Source organism: Solanum tuberosum, unplaced genomic scaffold, assembly GCF_000226075.1.
Source record: "Solanum tuberosum cultivar DM 1-3 516 R44 unplaced genomic scaffold, SolTub_3.0 scf00099, whole genome shotgun sequence".
NCBI classification, from domain to species: domain Eukaryota; kingdom Viridiplantae; phylum Streptophyta; class Magnoliopsida; order Solanales; family Solanaceae; genus Solanum; species Solanum tuberosum.
In genome coordinates, this window is record NW_006239023.1 from 784,545 (window position 1) to 801,818 (window position 17,274).

The 17,274-nt window shown below is 35.7% G+C and overlaps 1 protein-coding gene across 1 annotated transcript; it reads left to right on the forward strand.

Annotated features, from left to right (window-relative positions):
- Positions 1 to 5,269: 5,269 nt before the first annotated feature.
- Positions 5,270 to 14,681, forward strand: LOC102590766 (phospholipase A I). The gene is made up of 18 exons (XM_006348037.2): positions 5,270 to 6,255; positions 6,756 to 6,903; positions 7,073 to 7,151; positions 7,263 to 7,416; positions 7,509 to 7,718; positions 7,798 to 8,043; positions 8,148 to 8,310; positions 8,382 to 8,642; positions 8,782 to 8,903; positions 9,948 to 10,109; positions 10,235 to 10,427; positions 10,543 to 10,679; positions 11,234 to 11,372; positions 11,624 to 11,824; positions 11,912 to 12,386; positions 12,465 to 12,681; positions 12,937 to 13,026; positions 13,749 to 14,681. The coding sequence occupies exons 1-18, from the start codon at positions 5,653 to 5,655 to the stop codon at positions 14,193 to 14,195; spliced, it is 4,047 nt and encodes a 1,348-aa protein (XP_006348099.1). The 5' UTR covers positions 5,270 to 5,652; the 3' UTR covers positions 14,196 to 14,681.
- The last annotated feature ends 2,593 nt before the right edge of the window (positions 14,682 to 17,274 follow it).

The window sequence follows — 17,274 nt, forward strand, 5'->3', positions numbered from 1 at the left end:
TACACGTTTATACTTTTATTTTTTGAACCTTCTGAATGAAAATCATGAGTCCGCTACTGATGTGGCATACAACCTCAACCAAGTCCCAACACATCTCACCTCAATCCCNNNNACCCCCCCCCCCCCCCCCCACCCCCCCCCCCCCCCCTCTCCCCCTCTTTCCACTACTTGGACTATAAACTACGTACCATACATCAACATCACTGTTTGTTGATTAGAAGTTATATGTTACTTGATTTTAATTTTAGAATTTTTTTAAAAAAAAATTATTTCATCCTGCCTCCACTATATATATATCGAATAAATAGTGCATAAGTTTGAACGGATTACACGAATTTATTTTTATGGACTAAATTTGATATATTCCTATTAGTGAATTGTTTCAACGTATAAGTAACCATGAAAAATATGGGAAATTTTTCTGTACATGTGCTACCTTATTATAGTGTTATTTACCTATAAAAGATTTGTTTGAATTGTCCATCAATTGGTATTAATGATTAGATGTGTGTTGTGTGACTCGCGCAAATGACTCTTTTTGAGTTCCCTGTTTAGATTTTGTCTATAGTTTTAAAAAGTAGTACATACAAATATAGTTCTTAGGAAATTACTCTTTTGAACAATATTAGATTCGGTTCTAATATTTGGTCATATATTTTACAATCTTTCAGACAAAATATTAGACAGTCGTCTATTGTTTCTTATAAGATCTTCAGTTTACTTATAAAGACCTTTGGATTGTGGTTTAAAAGGTCCATAAATTCTAAGAGATATAAAAAGGTCATTTACTAAATAGCTATATCTCCAAAATGTACAACTGATAAAACAAATCTGACGTTGCATAGGATTAACTGATTGAGGGAGGACTAAATGGAGAATATGATTATTAATTCATCAAAGTTGAATTAATATGCTATAATTAACGTAAAGAGTTTGTTTGAAAAGAATGTGAAGTGAATACAAATAGACACAATTCAAAGATTGGCCTCATGAACTGGCTATTTATGCAAAATTAGCCATTAAAGGGCCTAAGGTAGTAGCCCAAATAACCTGCTCATGTGTAAGGCCCAAATTTGCCTAAAACCGTGGGTTGAAGTTTGAGGTCTAGATAGCACAACTGAATCGACATGTCTCAAGTTTGAACTTGATTAGTCCATTTATTTAGCTATCCATTAGTATTTACTTGAGTAAAATAGAAGTCAAGAAATTAGGAAAAAGATTGGTATTTATCACCATATGTTTTAAAATTAAGATTAATACATAGGGTGTGTTCGGTGTGGAGAAAAATATTTCTCAGAAGATGTTTTTCAATTTTTTCATGTTCGATTGGTCTACAATTTTGGAAAAAAAAATCTTTAGGAAAACAAATTTCTTAAAAATGAGGAAAATGACTTCCCGGATAGAAATAAGAAAAAAACAAGTTCTACAAGTGACATTCCATATTGATTGTGTCATTTTCACCCCAAACAAGCCTCATCTTCACCCCTACCCCAGTATCTCCTATCCCCATCACCTCACACTCCTACCCCTACTAAGAGGTCTCATGATATTTATCTATATTATATACACATGCATTTAGCATAATATTTTTTCCTAAAAAACATTTTCCTTCCTACTGAACACACCTATAGTGTTGTTTGATTTTTCTTGTATATCTCAAAGATAACTTGCAAATCTAATCACTAAAATAAGAGAGAAAAGCATAACCACAAAGAAATCAAGTGCCATGTAATTAAATTATTCATTCGTATCACACTGTATATAGATAGTATTTTGGTGATATGAACAAAATAATAGCAACAAATATTAGTTTACATTAGAGAAAACTAAAGTATGTGATAACTAAATCATATTAGTAGAAGTACACACCCAACTATCTACTAATCCTTTACCCTAATTTTCGAGCTTCATACCTTTATGTTTAAGTCTATGTCCTCGATCTATTAATGATGTGTCATACCTATCTAATCACCTCTTATAAGTTCTTCGACCTGCCTATACCACTGATAACTCTTGTTGTAACTAACATATCACAACTCCTCACTGATGCATCTTCGCACACGTTTGAAAACATCTCAGTCTTGTTTCTCTCATCTTATCCACCATGGAGACCACTCTCATTGTCTTGTATAACTTTATTCTTAATCATGTCTTTTCTAGTATGCCCACACATTCGACATCTGAGTATTCTCATTTACTACCTTTGTCTTGTAAATCTAGCTAATTTTCATTGGCCATCACTCTGCCCCATACAATAGTGCTAGTTCAACCATCACTCTATGCAACTTACCTTTTAGCCTTGACCCTTGCCGATACATTCTAATTGCACAATACCTCAAATGTGAGCCTCAATTTCACTCACCTACTCCAATTGATGCATGACATAGTCGTCAATTGTACCGTCTCCTTAAATAACACATACAAAATACTTGAAGCTTTCTCTTTTAAATATGATCAGTGTATCGATCTTCACCTCCACTCCCTCCTCACGTGTCACATTACTAAACATAATTTTATTTCTTTCATAAAACAATACTAAATCAAAATTTTAAATTACAAATCAAATACAATCAAACCCAATTTCTTAAAAGTTTTTTTTCAAGTTATATTTGATTATCGATTTAGTTTTGAGTTTATTTTCTTTGAACAACTCTCCTTAAGTCCAATAAAAAGAAAAAAAAAGTGTAGTATATATTGATGTAGTGATGGGATTGCTTTACCCTTAACTAGAAGATTCAAACTTGATTAATTAACTAGAGTCTCAGATTCAAGCTTTGGATATGAAAAAACTCATGTTTGGAGTGCCACCCTTGCAGTGCACGATTTGACTGTTCTAATATTTGGTCATATATTTTACAATCTTTCAAACAAAATATTAGACCGTCATCTATTGTTTTCTTATAAGATCTTCAGTTTACTCATAAAGACCTCTGGATTGTGGTTTAAAAGGTCCATAAATTCTAAGAGAAATAAAAGGTCATTTACTAAATAGCTATATCTCAAAATGTACAACTGATAAAACAAATCTGATTTTGCATAGGATTAACTGATTGAGGGAGGACTAAATGGAAACTATGATTATTAATTCATCAGTTGAATTAATATGCTATAATCATTGTAAAGAGTTTGTTTGAAAAGAATGTGAAGTGAATACAAATAGACACAATTCAAAGATTGGCCTCATGAACTGGCTATTTATGCAAAATTAGCCATTAAAGGGCCTAAGGTAGTAGCCCAAATAACCTGCTCATGTGTAAGGCCCAAATTTGCCTAAAACCGTGGGCTTGAAGTTTGAGGTCTAGATATCACAACTGAATCGAAATGTCTCAAGTTTGAACTTTGATTAGGCCTTTTATTTAGGATTAGCTATCCATTACTATTTACTTGAGTAAAATAGCACAAGAAATTAGGAAAAAGATTGGTATTTATCATCATATGTTTTAAAATTAAGATTAATACGGTGTGGAAAAAAATATTTTCCAGAAAATGTTTTTCAATTTTTTTCATGTTCGATTGGTCTACATTTTTGAAAGAAAAAAAAAATCTTTAGGAAAACAAATTTCTTAAAAATGAGGAAAATGACTTCCCGGATAGAAATAAGAAAAAAACAAGCTCTACAATTGACATTCCATATTGATTGTGTCATTTCCACCCCAAACAAGCCTCATCTTCACCCCTACCCCAATATCTCCTATCCCCATCACCTCACACTCCTACCCTTACTTCCAGGTCTCATGGTATTTATCTATATTATATACACATGCATTTAGCATAATATTTTTTCCTAAAAAAACATTTTCCTTCCTACTGAACACACCTATATTGTTGTTTGATTTTTCTTGTATATCTCAAAGATAACTTGCAAATCTAATCACTAAAATAAGAGAGAAAAGCATAACCACAAAGAAATCAAGTGCCATGAAATCAAATTATTCGTTCGTATCACACTGTATACAGATAGTATTTTGGTGATATGAACAAAATAAGTGTAGCAACAACTATTAATTTACATTACAGAAAAATAAAGTATGTGATAACTAAACCATATTAGTAGAAGTACACACTCAACTATCTACTAACCATTTACTCTAATTCTCGAGCTTCATACCTTCATGTTTAAGTCCATGTCCTCAGTCTATTAATGGTGTGTTATACCCTATGTAATCACCTCTTATAAGTTCTTCGACCTGCCTCTATCTCTCATAACTCTTGTTGTAACTAACATCCCACAACTCCTCACTGACGCATCTTCGCACATGTCTGAAAATATCTCTTTCTTGTTTCTCTCATCTTGTCCACCACGGAGACCACTCTCATTTTGTTTTGTATAACTTTATTCGTAATCGTGTCTTTTCTAGTATGCCAACACATTCAACATCTGAACATTCTCATCTGCTACCTTCATCTTGTAAATCTGGACATTTTTCATTGGCCATCACTCTTCCCCATACAATAGTTTTAGTTCAACCATCACTCTATGCAACTTACCTTTAAGCATTGCTCATACATTCTTATTGCACAATACCTCAATGTGAGCCTCAATTTCATTCACCCTACTCCAATATGATGCATGACATAATCGTCAATTGTCTCGTCTCCTTAAATAACACACACAAAATACTTGAAGCTTTCTCTTTTAAATATGATTAGTGTATCGATCTTCACCTCCACTCTCTCCTCACGTGTCACGTTACTAAACATAATTTTATTTCTTGCATAAAAACAATACTAAATCAAAATTTTAAATTACAAATCAAATACAATCAAACCCAATTTCTTAAAGTCTTTTTTTCAAGTTATATTTGATTATCGATTTAGTTTTGAGTTTATTTTCTTTGAACAACTCTCCTCGAGTCCAATAAAAAAAAAGGTGTAGTATATATTGATATAGTGATGAGACTGCTTTACCCTTAGCTAGGGGTCTTAAGGTTGATTAATTAACCAGAGTCTCGAATTCAAGCTTTGGATATGAAAAAACTTATGTTTGGAGCGTCACCCTTGCAGTGCACAATCTGATTTTGTCGAGATCCCAATGCAGACTTTGAACACCAAGTGGAAATTCAATAGTAAAAAAAATTATTGGGAAATATGCAACCAACACTAGAAGGAAAAGGAGCAAAGAAAAAAAAGGGCAATTGTAAATTTGCAAATCTATATAATAACGACGTCGTAACACCTTATTTATACTCTTCAATTTTGACTTCTTCGCGTTCTTTACTGCAATGGCAAATCTATATAATAACGACGTCGTAAAGCCCTATGCAATACTTTTCCATTCTTGACTTCTTCGCGTTGTTTCCATTTTTCTCAAACTTAACGTAACACTGCCGTTCCGAAACGGCCCCGCGAGAAACCAAAAACAGAAACAACGAGACTGGAAAATGGAGTAAAAGGGCCTTCTCTTCAACAACAAGAAAATCAAAATCTTCACTTTTACTAACCAATCTTAATTTTCTCCAAATCCCATTTTCATTTTCGGATAAAACAACAAGTTCTTTTAAACCCTCCGGAAAATTCCAGACAGGGACAATTGGGATTTTCAGTTCCAGTCATTCTTTGATCTGATCGCCATTGTAATGTAAAGAACAAATTAAATTACGTAAAGGGTCTGTTAGGAACAAATAATCTTGGAAAAATTTGACGGGGTGACCAATGTCTTGGGGATTGGGTTGGAAACGCCCATCAGATGTATTTCACCTCACATTAAGCTATGGTGAAGACGAGGCATTAGATGAGTCCACACCCACATCTTCAAGATCGTCCTCATCGACGTCGGCGCATACTTCACCATTCTCGCCGTCACCCCCGTCGCCGGCGGCGGAGGGTCAAGAGGAGAATAATCAAGAAGAGCTATTAGGGTTTAGGGTGGATTTAGATTGGAACGTCGGTGATGATGAGGATCAGGTGGCTTTAAAGTTGCAGTCACAGGTTATGGTGGCATTGCCTTCACCACAAGATACTGTGGAAATTGAATTCAAGGAAAAGAAGGAGAATGAAAATGCTGGGGAGGAGGATATGGGTGAGGTGGCTGTGGAAATGAGAGTGGTGAAGAGGAGAGAGCCATTGAAAGGGGTGATGATGTGGCGGGTGGGTAGTTCAAGCCAGCAGAGTGATGGGATGGGGGTATTGTCAAAGTTGATGAGGTCGAATTTCGCCAATGGCGGTGGTTTTGGAATCGGGGAAGGTACACCAGTGGGGTGTGCTGACCACTGGAAGAGTGTTACTGTTGTTAGTCTATGTGGTCTTGGACTAATGGTGAGTGATTCTTGTTTTAACATTAGTTCGTAGTTGCAAGTGTGTATGAATTTACAATTAATTTTGAGTTTAAAATTATATCATGTTCTTGCCAAACCATAATAATTGGTCTCAAATAGAACTATTGAGTATTGGAATGAATTTGGCTCTAAGTTGAATAGAGTGAATATCAAGGATCATGTAGCCAATTCCAGCTAGTTTTGAAATTGGTTGGAGTTGTTTTTCTTGTTTTGTGCATATGCACAATGTGGTGTTTGTTGTTCAATATATAGGGCACTTCTAACTTCAGAAAGCATTCCAAGGTGTGGTATTTGTTATATGTACTATGTCTTTCTTTTGTTTTCCTGATTCTGAGGGACTGGTAGGATATATCAGAAACTGATCTGCTAATAGGGGTTTTGATTAAAACCAATCCAACTACTGTTTGTAACTTGTAGAATGGTTGTACTGAGAAGTAGTTTCCGATCAATTGGGTCTCCCATATTTTTTACATGTTGCAGGTGCTGCCAGTAGAGATAACCCAGCTGCCTCTTATTGAAAGGCTATATCTTGATAACAATAAGCTATCAAATTTGCCACCTGAGCTTGGTGCACTAAAATGCTTGAAAGTTCTTGCCGTGGACTACAACATGTTAGTCTCTGTCCCTGGTAAGATTGAAATCTTCACATAAATACTGACAGAGTACAACCTATATAGTTGTGAACAGTATATTTGTTGGATTTACCTAAAGTCAGTTCATAAGGAGTAGTAATACAAATAGCAAATGATTCCTTCCTACTCATTTCATTCTTTGCCCTGGTTGGATATGATGAACAGTTGAACTAAGAGAGTGTATTGGGCTAGTCGAATTATCGCTGGAACACAACAAGCTGGTGCGACCTCTTCTTGATTTCAGGTCTCTCTATTTAGACTTATGATTGGCCAATCTTCCATTTTTCTTTATTTCTTAGTCAAATCCTCTGTCATTCCGTGCTTGAGATCCGATGTTTTTATAACTTAATTATAGGGCAATGACAATGTTACGTGTTCTGAGGCTTTTTGGTAATCCTCTAGAATTTCTTCCTGATATTTTGCCACTCCAGAAGCTTCGCCACTTATCTCTTGCAAACATAAGGGTTGTGGCAGACGATCAGTTGAGATTAGTGAATGTGCAAATAGAGGTATTCATAACACTCTTTTTCAAGTTATTCTGCTTATCTAACAGGCCTTATGAGGTTGAAGAACTCTATTTTTTTTTTAATTGAACTTGCAGATGGAGAATAGTTCTTACTTTATTGCATCTCGGCATAAACTGAGTGCCTTCTTCTCTCTTATATTCCGTTTCTCTTCTTGTCACCATCCCCTGCTAGCTTCGGCCCTGGCAAAGATAATGCAAGATGAAGGGAATCGTGTAGTTGTTGGGAAAGATGAGAACGCTGTGAGGCAACTCATAAGTATGATCAGTAGTGACAATCAACATGTGGTATGCTAGCTTATACTCTGTAGGATGCTTTGACCTAATTTCATATTCAATCAATGCATAAAATAGTGTTTTTGTTCAGGTAGAACAAGCTTGCTCCGCTCTTTCTTCTCTTGCCACAGACGTTTCTGTGGCAATGCAGTTAATGAAATCAGATATTATGCAACCCATAGAAAGGGTACTAAAATCTGCTGGTCCTGAGGAAGTCATATCTGTGTTGCAAGTTTTGGGAAATTTGGCGTTTGCATCAGATATTGTATCCCAAAAGCTGCTGACAAAGGATGTATTGAGATCATTGAAACTTTTGTGTGCTCACAGAAATCCAGAGGCAAGCCTCGCTTATTCTCTTTTTTTGTTTGGGCAATTCAGTTAGTAAAATGTTTTCTTGTTTCCGTTGAGTGATCTTTGAAATGAATTATTTTGTCTACTTAGGTGCAAAGACTAGCTTTATTTGCAGTTGGTAATTTAGCGTTCTGCTTGGAAAATCGTCGTATTTTAGTTACTTCAGAAAGTTTACGGGAATTGCTATTGCGGTTGACAGTTGCATCAGAGGCACAAGTCAGCAAGGCTGCAGCTCGTGCTTTGGCAATACTAGGTTGGTTTCTGTATGTTTCTTATGGTTCAGCTATACCTGGCCTTTTGAATACATATTCTATCTTATTGCAGGGGAGAATGAGGTTCTGCGGCGAGCTATAAGAGGGAGACAGGTCCCAAAGCAAGGATTGCGCATACTTTCAATGGATGGTGGTGGCATGAAAGGTCTGGCAACTGTGAGAATCCTTAAGGAGATTGAGAAAGGTACTGGGAAGCAGATACACGAACTTTTTGACCTCATTTGTGGGACTTCAACTGGTGGTATGCTTGCTGTTGCTCTTGGGATCAAACTGATGTCCTTGGAAAAATGTGAAGAAATATATAAAAAACTTGGTGAGTTTCTACTCTAAAAAGGCTCAATTTTGCTGCGTCCTTTCAAGTGTTTTTAAAATTGTTGTAGTTTGCTTGACACAGTGGCAGTGCTGATGCATATCTTATCATATACCATGCCTCTCTAAATTCACTTTTTCAGGAAAACTTGTGTTTGCTGAAACTGTACCCAAGGACAATGAAGCAGCAACATGGAGAGAAAAGTTGGATCAACTCTACAAGAGCTCATCTCAGAGTTTCAGGGTTGTTGTACATGGATCTAAAGTATGTGATGCCATTAGTTTTCTTCCTTTAAGTTAATTCACACTTACTCTTGCCATGCAACTTATGTCTTGCCTATATTGATAATAGGGTGTCCAAAATATTAGAGTACTTGTACATAAAATGGTTATTTATTATAGGGAAAAGGGGTAAATATATCCCTCAACTTTGCAATTACAAATATACCCCTCATTAAAAAAATTGTGCATATATCTACACTCACCGTTAACAAATGGTGTATATATACCCTCACCATATAACAAATGGTGCATATTTACCTTTTTCGTTAACAAATTGAATTTTAAAAAACAATCCTAAAATTGGTTTTTTAATTCCAAAAATGATATGTGGCTTTAAAAGATTATACCTCACCCATTTCTTTTTACCCCTTCAGACATGACCCAACTATAAATAACCCAATCCTTCTTTTAATCAGACACTACCCGAACCCATTTTATGACACTGAAATAGTCGTGGAATAGTGCCAAACATCAGTGGGAATAGTAGCCAGAACAGTGGCCACAGTAGCCTGAATAGTGATGGAAAAGTGTCGGAACGATAAACCTAAAAGAGGCATGATGTTGCTCAAACAGGCACTGGAAAAGTGGAAAGAATTGTTCTAATAAGATCAGGGGAAAGAAGATGGTGTTGCTGGAATAGTCACTAAAAGTGTGGTTTCACTGAAACAGCCTTCAATAAAAGATTAGAATAGTGATTAGGGATGAGAACGAAAATATTTTTCGAGCATCAGCAAAAATAATAGGATTTGATTCCATGTGAGAAATAAGAGGAGATAAGAGCAGGCTTGAGACAAGTGTCTGTCTTATGCCTAGGAACTTATCAAAAAAAGAAGAAGTGTATAAATAATAATACACAAATACTTTCATCCCATATGGGTACAATATATCTAATCTATCAGTTCAACTGTTTCTAATTTGTAGTTTTTAAACATCTGCCCGGATTTTTTTTCTAGTACTTAAAATGCTACTGAATAAGAGGGGGACCTTGCGACTTTGAAATCACAATTGACCCTCTATCCTCTTCCAGCACAGTGCAGAACAGTTTGAGAGATTGTTGCAGGAGATGTGTGCTGACGAGGATGGGGATCTTCTGATAGAGTCAGCAATTAAAAGGATTCCTAAAGTTTTTGTTGTATCAACTCTGGTCAGTGCGACACCAGCTCAACCCTTTATTTTCCGCAACTATCAGGTTATTACTGAATCCTCATATGACTCAATACTTAGACTTCATCTGAGTAGTGCTTACACTAGCTCTGCCTCTATTATTTCCTTTTTATTAGTTTGTCATTGAACCCTTGTGTTGGGGAAGTGCAGTACCCTCCTGGGACACCAGAGATTTCCCCTGCGGCTACTGAGAATTTGACTATTGCTGGCCAAGGAACAGTAAGTGATCCAGCTCAAGTTGAACATAAGAGAAATGCTTTCATGGGAAGCTGTAAGCATCGGATATGGCAGGCCATAAGAGCATCATCCGCTGCACCTTATTATCTTGATGATTACTCTGATGGTATATTCTTGCTTATGTTTAAAAAAATTAACTCATGGCAAATCCTCATGGGCTCTGTTTCTATGGACGCATGTCATTGTCATCTTCCCTGACTCTTCTCTCTGTTTAATTTCAGATGTATACCGCTGGCAAGATGGTGCAATTGTTGCCAACAATCCTACCATTTTTGCCATACGAGAAGCACAACTATTATGGCCAGATGCAAGGATTGACTGCATGGTCTCAATTGGTTGTGGTTCTGTACCCATGAAGGTATACTAAAGGATTGCCTATTATGATCAAGACTGCCATCATTTTTCAGGCTTTAAAAGGTCTTGAACATGCTGTTGGAACTTGATGTATTCATGGATCACATTTGCTTGCCTGTTCTTTTCCATATATTTAGATTGGAGAATCTGGAAATGCACCTTCGATACAGTTCTTAACTAAAATGTTGATTATGTGATACTCAATAGAATTTTGGTATTATTTGACAACTTAAGTCAGCTGCAAATTTGTTCGTTATTCTTAATGTGTCATAATGTCAGGGGGTTCCCTTGGATCATAGCATATTTTTTCAATATTCTTATCTTCTGCTGTTAATTCTGGAGTTGAATTCACAGTCTGCTACTTTTTAAAAAAATAGAAAAATACCAATTTTTTTTAAGAAATTAAACATTGAAAACATTGCATGATATTTTATCGCCAAGGTCTTACTCTCCATTGCTACTGGAAGTTTTCATTAAGGCAAGATAACATTTACTTCAAGCCATGTTACTTGAGTGTTCAATTTATAGCTGTTTCTGCTGTTTTTCCTGCTGTGTTAGGTCCGCAAAGGTGGATGGCGTTATCTTGATACTGGCCAAGTGTTGATAGAAAGTGCATGCTCAGTTGACCGGGTGGAGGAAGCTTTAAGTACATTGCTTCCACTGCTTCCTGATGTGCACTATTTTCGCTTTAATCCAGGTGAAGTTACTTTACAATGTTGCCTGAGGTGAAATATTACAAGCTAAAGATTGGTTCTTTTCCTTTTGGGAAACCTTATTTCCCTAATTCTTTTCCTAAACTTTTGGAATTTCATAAACAATTCAATTTTTAGGTATCAGCCAGAATTAAAGAAAATGAATTAGGAGTATGATCTAGTCTTGCACTGCGGTGATATTGAGTTATAATTTTCTTCACATTCTTAACATGCTTTCTACATATCTGGGATGCAGTTGATGAGCGATGTGATATGGAGCTAGATGAGACGGACCCTGCTGTCTGGTTAAAGTTAGAGGCTGCAACAGATGATTACATTCAGAACACCTCTGCTGCTTTCAAGAATATTTGTGAAAGATTGTTGGAGAGGCCACATGATGAGAAATTTTCAGATAAAAAGTCCAATCAGTTTCTCAAAGCGAAGAATTCTAAAACTGGTGTGTGTGGAATCATTTTTAATTTCTTGCCATGATATTCTTTTGTCTCAGATGGATTGAACTTTATTGGATTCAATTTATTTTCAGATGAAAGCAGTCCTTCTTTAGGTTGGAGGCGGAGTGTGCTTCTTGTCGAGGCCCCAAATAGTGCAGATGCTGGAAGAGTCTTTCACCATGTTCGCTCACTAGAGTCATTTTGTGCTCGTAACGGAATAAAGCTCAGTCTTTTTAATGGCATATCAAATACTCAGAAAGCAACTCCAGGATCAACTTTTCCGACACCTTTTGCTTCTCCATTGTTCACTGGGAGTTTCCCTTCAAGCCCTCTCTTATACAGTCCTGATATTGGGGCTCATAGGGTTGGTAGAATTGATTTAGTTCCACCACTAAGCTTGGATGGATTACAATCTGCAAAAACAACCGTCTCACCGCCCGAGTCTCCTCGAAAGCGTCGACAGCTTTCATTGCCTGTTCAATCTTTGTATGAGAAGCTAAAGAATTCCCCTCAGGTTGGAGTTGTGCATTTGGCTCTGCAAAATGATACATCTGGCTCTGTACTGAGGTTAGATATTCCTTATTTTTTGGTTACTTATTGGAAATGCTGTTTATCATGCTAATGTCATCAACTTCTACGAGATAGTTGGCAGAATGATGTATTTGTGGTTGCCGAACCTGGAGAACTAGCAGATAAGTTTCTGCAGAGTGTCAAATTCAGCTTGCTGTCTATGATGCGAGGCCGCCGGAGAAAGTATGCATCAGTCATCTCTGACATCTCAACCGTTGCTGATCTTGTTAGGTGTAGGCCATGCTTCCAAATTGGGGGTGTAGTCCACCGTTATATTGGGCGTCAGACACAGGTTTGTGCGGACATGATGTCTGCCATCCTTATTTTGATTATTCTTTGCTTTCAGAAACCAAGATTTATGAATTTGCTTTGACGAGACGGAGTTGCTCGGATGGTAAGCACCCCTCACTTCCAACCTGAAGGTTGCGAGTTCGAGTCACCAAGGGAGCAAAAGGGGTGGGAGCTCCTAGGGAGGGTAAAAAAAATAAAAATGAATTTGCTTTTGATCAAAGGAGTTCATGAATTTCCTATTTTTTGTCTTCTGAAGGTCATGGAAGATGACCAAGAAATTGGTGCCTATATGTTCCGTAGGACGGTTCCTTCAATGCATTTAACTTCAGAAGATATTCGGTGGATGGTATACCCTCTGATCATTTATGTCATTCAGTATTGCATCTTTTTTTCATTGCAAGATTTTATGTGTGAGAAGGAACTTATCTTTTCCAAATGATGTTATATGGTTGGCATCATTTGATTGAACAAGTCAACACCAATCTGGTTGGGTTCAAAATATGACAAATGAACTTACTTGGGTTCAAGTATCTGTGGCAAGGATAAACTCTTCAGCACTCAGAGATCTCAGGGGATTTTTGCTGCGGCCCTGACGATGGTAGAAGTGAGGTCTTCTGCAGATAAAGCTCTGCAGTGCTGATGCTCCCTAATGGATGTGCACAGATAGCGCTTTCCACATATTGCTTTTATCCTAAAAATTGAATTGAACAAATTTATCTCTGGTTTCATTGCTTCATCTGCATCGCAAATTTAAGAGGCTTGTTCATTACACTACACATTTTTTAATGTATACTTAAGTTTTACTACTAAGACTTGGTTAATCACTTGCTATACTAAAGGTTTACTATTAAGACTTGGTTAATCACTTGCTCTGTCATTCATCGTTTAAGTAAATTGGGTTGCATTTCTTTCATTTGTCATGATAGAGGGCTTAATACACTGTCAGTGAGTATGTTGATTCATTTCGTGTTATCTCTCCAAGACCTGTGCTTGTGACCTATTACTCTATGCGTACACATTTACCCTAGAAAATTTGTTAATCCTTTTAGTATTTGTTAAACCTTCCAGGTTGGAGCATGGAGGGAGAGAATTATAATCTTCACTGGTTTCTATGGCCCTATTCAACCTGTAATCAAGGCTTTTCTAGATTCAGGAGCAAAAGCTGTTATATGTCCTTCCTCTGAGCCTGATGAAGTGCAGTTGTCTACATTTCACGGGTCAGGTGATTTTAATTCTTTCGATAATGGAAAGTTTGAAATTGGTGAAGAAGAAGCAGAGGATGACGATACTGAACCTACTAGTCCAGCTAGTGATTGGGATGATAGCGAACCAGAGCAAAGTGAAGGACGCTCTCAATTCTTTTGGGATGATGATGAGGGGGAGTTGTCCCAATTCATATGTCAATTCTATGAGTCTCTTTTTCAGGGTGGTTCAAGAATAGGTGCTGCATTGCAGCAAGCTCGTGCCTCGCACCGTAGCCTAAGATATTCATGCCATCTTCCCAGCATACCATAGTTCGTCGGTTGACTCATAGTCTCATACCATGATAGTCTCAAGGAAGGCGCAAGTCAGCCAATGCTTATGCTGACTGCATGTTGCTTGATTAAGGCAATTTGCACGATCTCTACATTACTCCATACTTTGTAAAGAAGAAGTATACTTGTACAAGCAAAGGAAAAGGATTGCAGAAGAAGCACGGGAAGAGAAAAAAGCAGTAGAAATGAGTAATAGTTCCAAGAAGCTAGAGAAGCAACCAATTTTGAGGCTCTGAAGTCGGTTTTTTTGTGTTCTTAGTCACTGATGGATGCTTGTTTTTCTTTAGGGACCAGTTTTGCAGAATTTTCCTTGCAAGTCATATCAGATTGAGAAAGGTTTTGAGTCCCAATAAGTAACTTGTATAGGAAAATTAATTTATTGGATAAAGCATGAACAATTTTTTTAACCACCCTTATCCACAATGAAGATTTATCTGCCTTCTTGCGAAAAGCAGCTTCATTTCTTTCTTGTTCTTCTTGGACAGTGGTTGATGGTGACAACACAATTTGAAACTGATAAGCTATTAGAATCTGGTGTTCTCAAGTGGTCTCTGCAAATTGTAAAGGAGGAACCTATGTGATGTTAGTGCTTGTTAAACAAAAACTAGTTGGGACTTGGGATAAACTCATGTGCTCTTGTGACATCTTATTTTTCGAAAATAGACATCTTATTTTTCTAAAATAGAGACGTTAAGGTGAGGCTTAACGGTCAATGAAGCGGGAAACTATTCAAGATAGGATTTAAATAATCTCAGTAGATACACAAATCATTATGTGATCTCTTTCCATTCCATCTTTCAAGCTTTGGATGACAGAGTTATCTACTATTTCTGCCCATTGAATCTCCTTTCATTGAAGATAGGTGTCTGATTGCGATTGAGTAGATCTCAAATTGGCCAGACCATGAAATTTGATCAGATTTTATCAAATTTCCAAAAATTAATCCCGTTTGTTATACCCCATTTTAACTCAAGGTCAAAACGTGTAAAAACCAACACATGTTAAAAATTTATTTATTAACCTAAGTCTGTTATGGTTTAGAGCCTAAACTCCCCAGTGAAGTCGCCAAGCTGTTATACCCCATTTTAACTCAAGGTCAAAACGTGTACAACATATTGGTGATTTCCAAATTATTAACTTAAGAAGTCGCCACCTAATTATTTTTAGGGTAAATTAGGATACCTAAATCATTAACTAAGTAATACTAAAATGACTTCAATTAAATGGTCTACTAAACTTAAGATTCTAGGTAAGAGTTCTAATTATCCTAAAGGAAAGGGGTAAGGCATCCTTTAAGATTCGTTAAAAAATACGATTACCGACCAAACTTAGGTTAATTAATTTTAAAAGAAAGATATGAGTACTAAAGATTAAGTAATTGGGTAATCAAGTTCGAAAAAACATTTTTATTTTTAAAAAGCTTTTTGCAATTGTATTAGAGTGAAAAAGAGTAACTTCTTTAGATCAATTTAAACAAATTCATGGCTAAAAAATAGAAAAAAGACATTAGCTCATTGTTTGACAAAGTTCTTCCTTTAGAAAAAAGACTTTTTTTTTATAGAAAAAATAAGAGTTTAAAACAAAATTTTCTTCGTTGAAAGACATTGCCAAGTTTGAACAAGACTTAATAAATTAATGAGTTTAAAGTGATGCAAAAGGAAGTGTTTTAAAAAAAAAAGATTTGCCGAATAAAGTTTATAAAAGATAAAGCGACTACTAAATGTTTGTCTCTAGCTAAAGATACCCAAATCCAAACATCTATGTTATGTTACCTATTTGAGAATTCAAAAATAAAACATATTCTAATCACATAAGCAAGTATAAAATATAAAGAAAAATAAATAAACAAGTTAATGCTAAAATATAAATAGCCATGAGTGACTCCAAACGAGGCTCGCTTGTTTTGCTTGCTATTCGGAATAGTAAAAATGTAGTGAAGACTTCATGTGCGGGTATGAGGATAACGTCAAGTCTATAAGACTTGAAATTTACTAGAATCTTGAATCAAGACTCAATTTTGCTCCAAAGTGTACATGCGAAAATGGAGAAAACATAAGAATTAGAAAGGAAAATAACTATTAGGTGAGGCAAATATACATTTAATTATTCAAACCCAATATCAACACCTTAACAATAAGCACAAAACAAATTGAAATAAATTATGACACTTAACTAACATTATTTAATGACTATATGTTGATGGAAAGAAAAGAGAATTCCTTTAACTAATAGATTCAGGGGGCATGCTAGGATAATAACCAAATATCTCATGTAGTCTCCAAACACAAGTATGCCACCAAGTATAATATTTGAGGCCGAATTAATCTTGAAATCACTTACTTATAAAACATCCTACAGTAGTATTCCTATTTTTATCTATAAGCAGAAAAATATATCTTTTATGCCTCTTTAATATCATTGTTTCAATTAAAGAGAATAGAATCACTATGTACCACATAACATCCATTTATTGGGAATAATCCATTTTTGAGTGAAGTACTAAAATACAGCAGCCATGACTTCAATAGGGATATAAAAAAAATAAATAGCTTTAGCATTTTCGTGTACTCTAGCTTTCATAAATTATAAAACTGTACACATATATTTAAAACTAAAAAAAAAACGAATAAAGCAGATTCCAACAAACTCTAAAGTAAAAAAAAATAAAAAAAAAATAAATAAAAATAAAACTAATGCGGGAGTAATAACATGTTCAGTGAATAAACAAATCAATAAAGTTTTTATAAGAAATGTATCCATAGCATGTTAGCTTTAAATGATTCCTAACATATATATAAAAAAAAAAATGGAAGAAACAGAGACTAAACATTAGAACAGAGGGATGACGAAAATACTCAAAACAAATTACATACTACAATAGAAAACGAAGAAAGATGTATACTGACCTTCTTCGGGGCAGTGAACTAGGACGTCGGCCTCGACTACTCGGTACCTCGGATGTCCACGAATGGTATAAATAAAAGGTTGTTGCAACTCCAAATCAAAACAAAGAGGAAGAGATGTAAATACGTGATACGAGAGAATTGATTTTTTTTTTT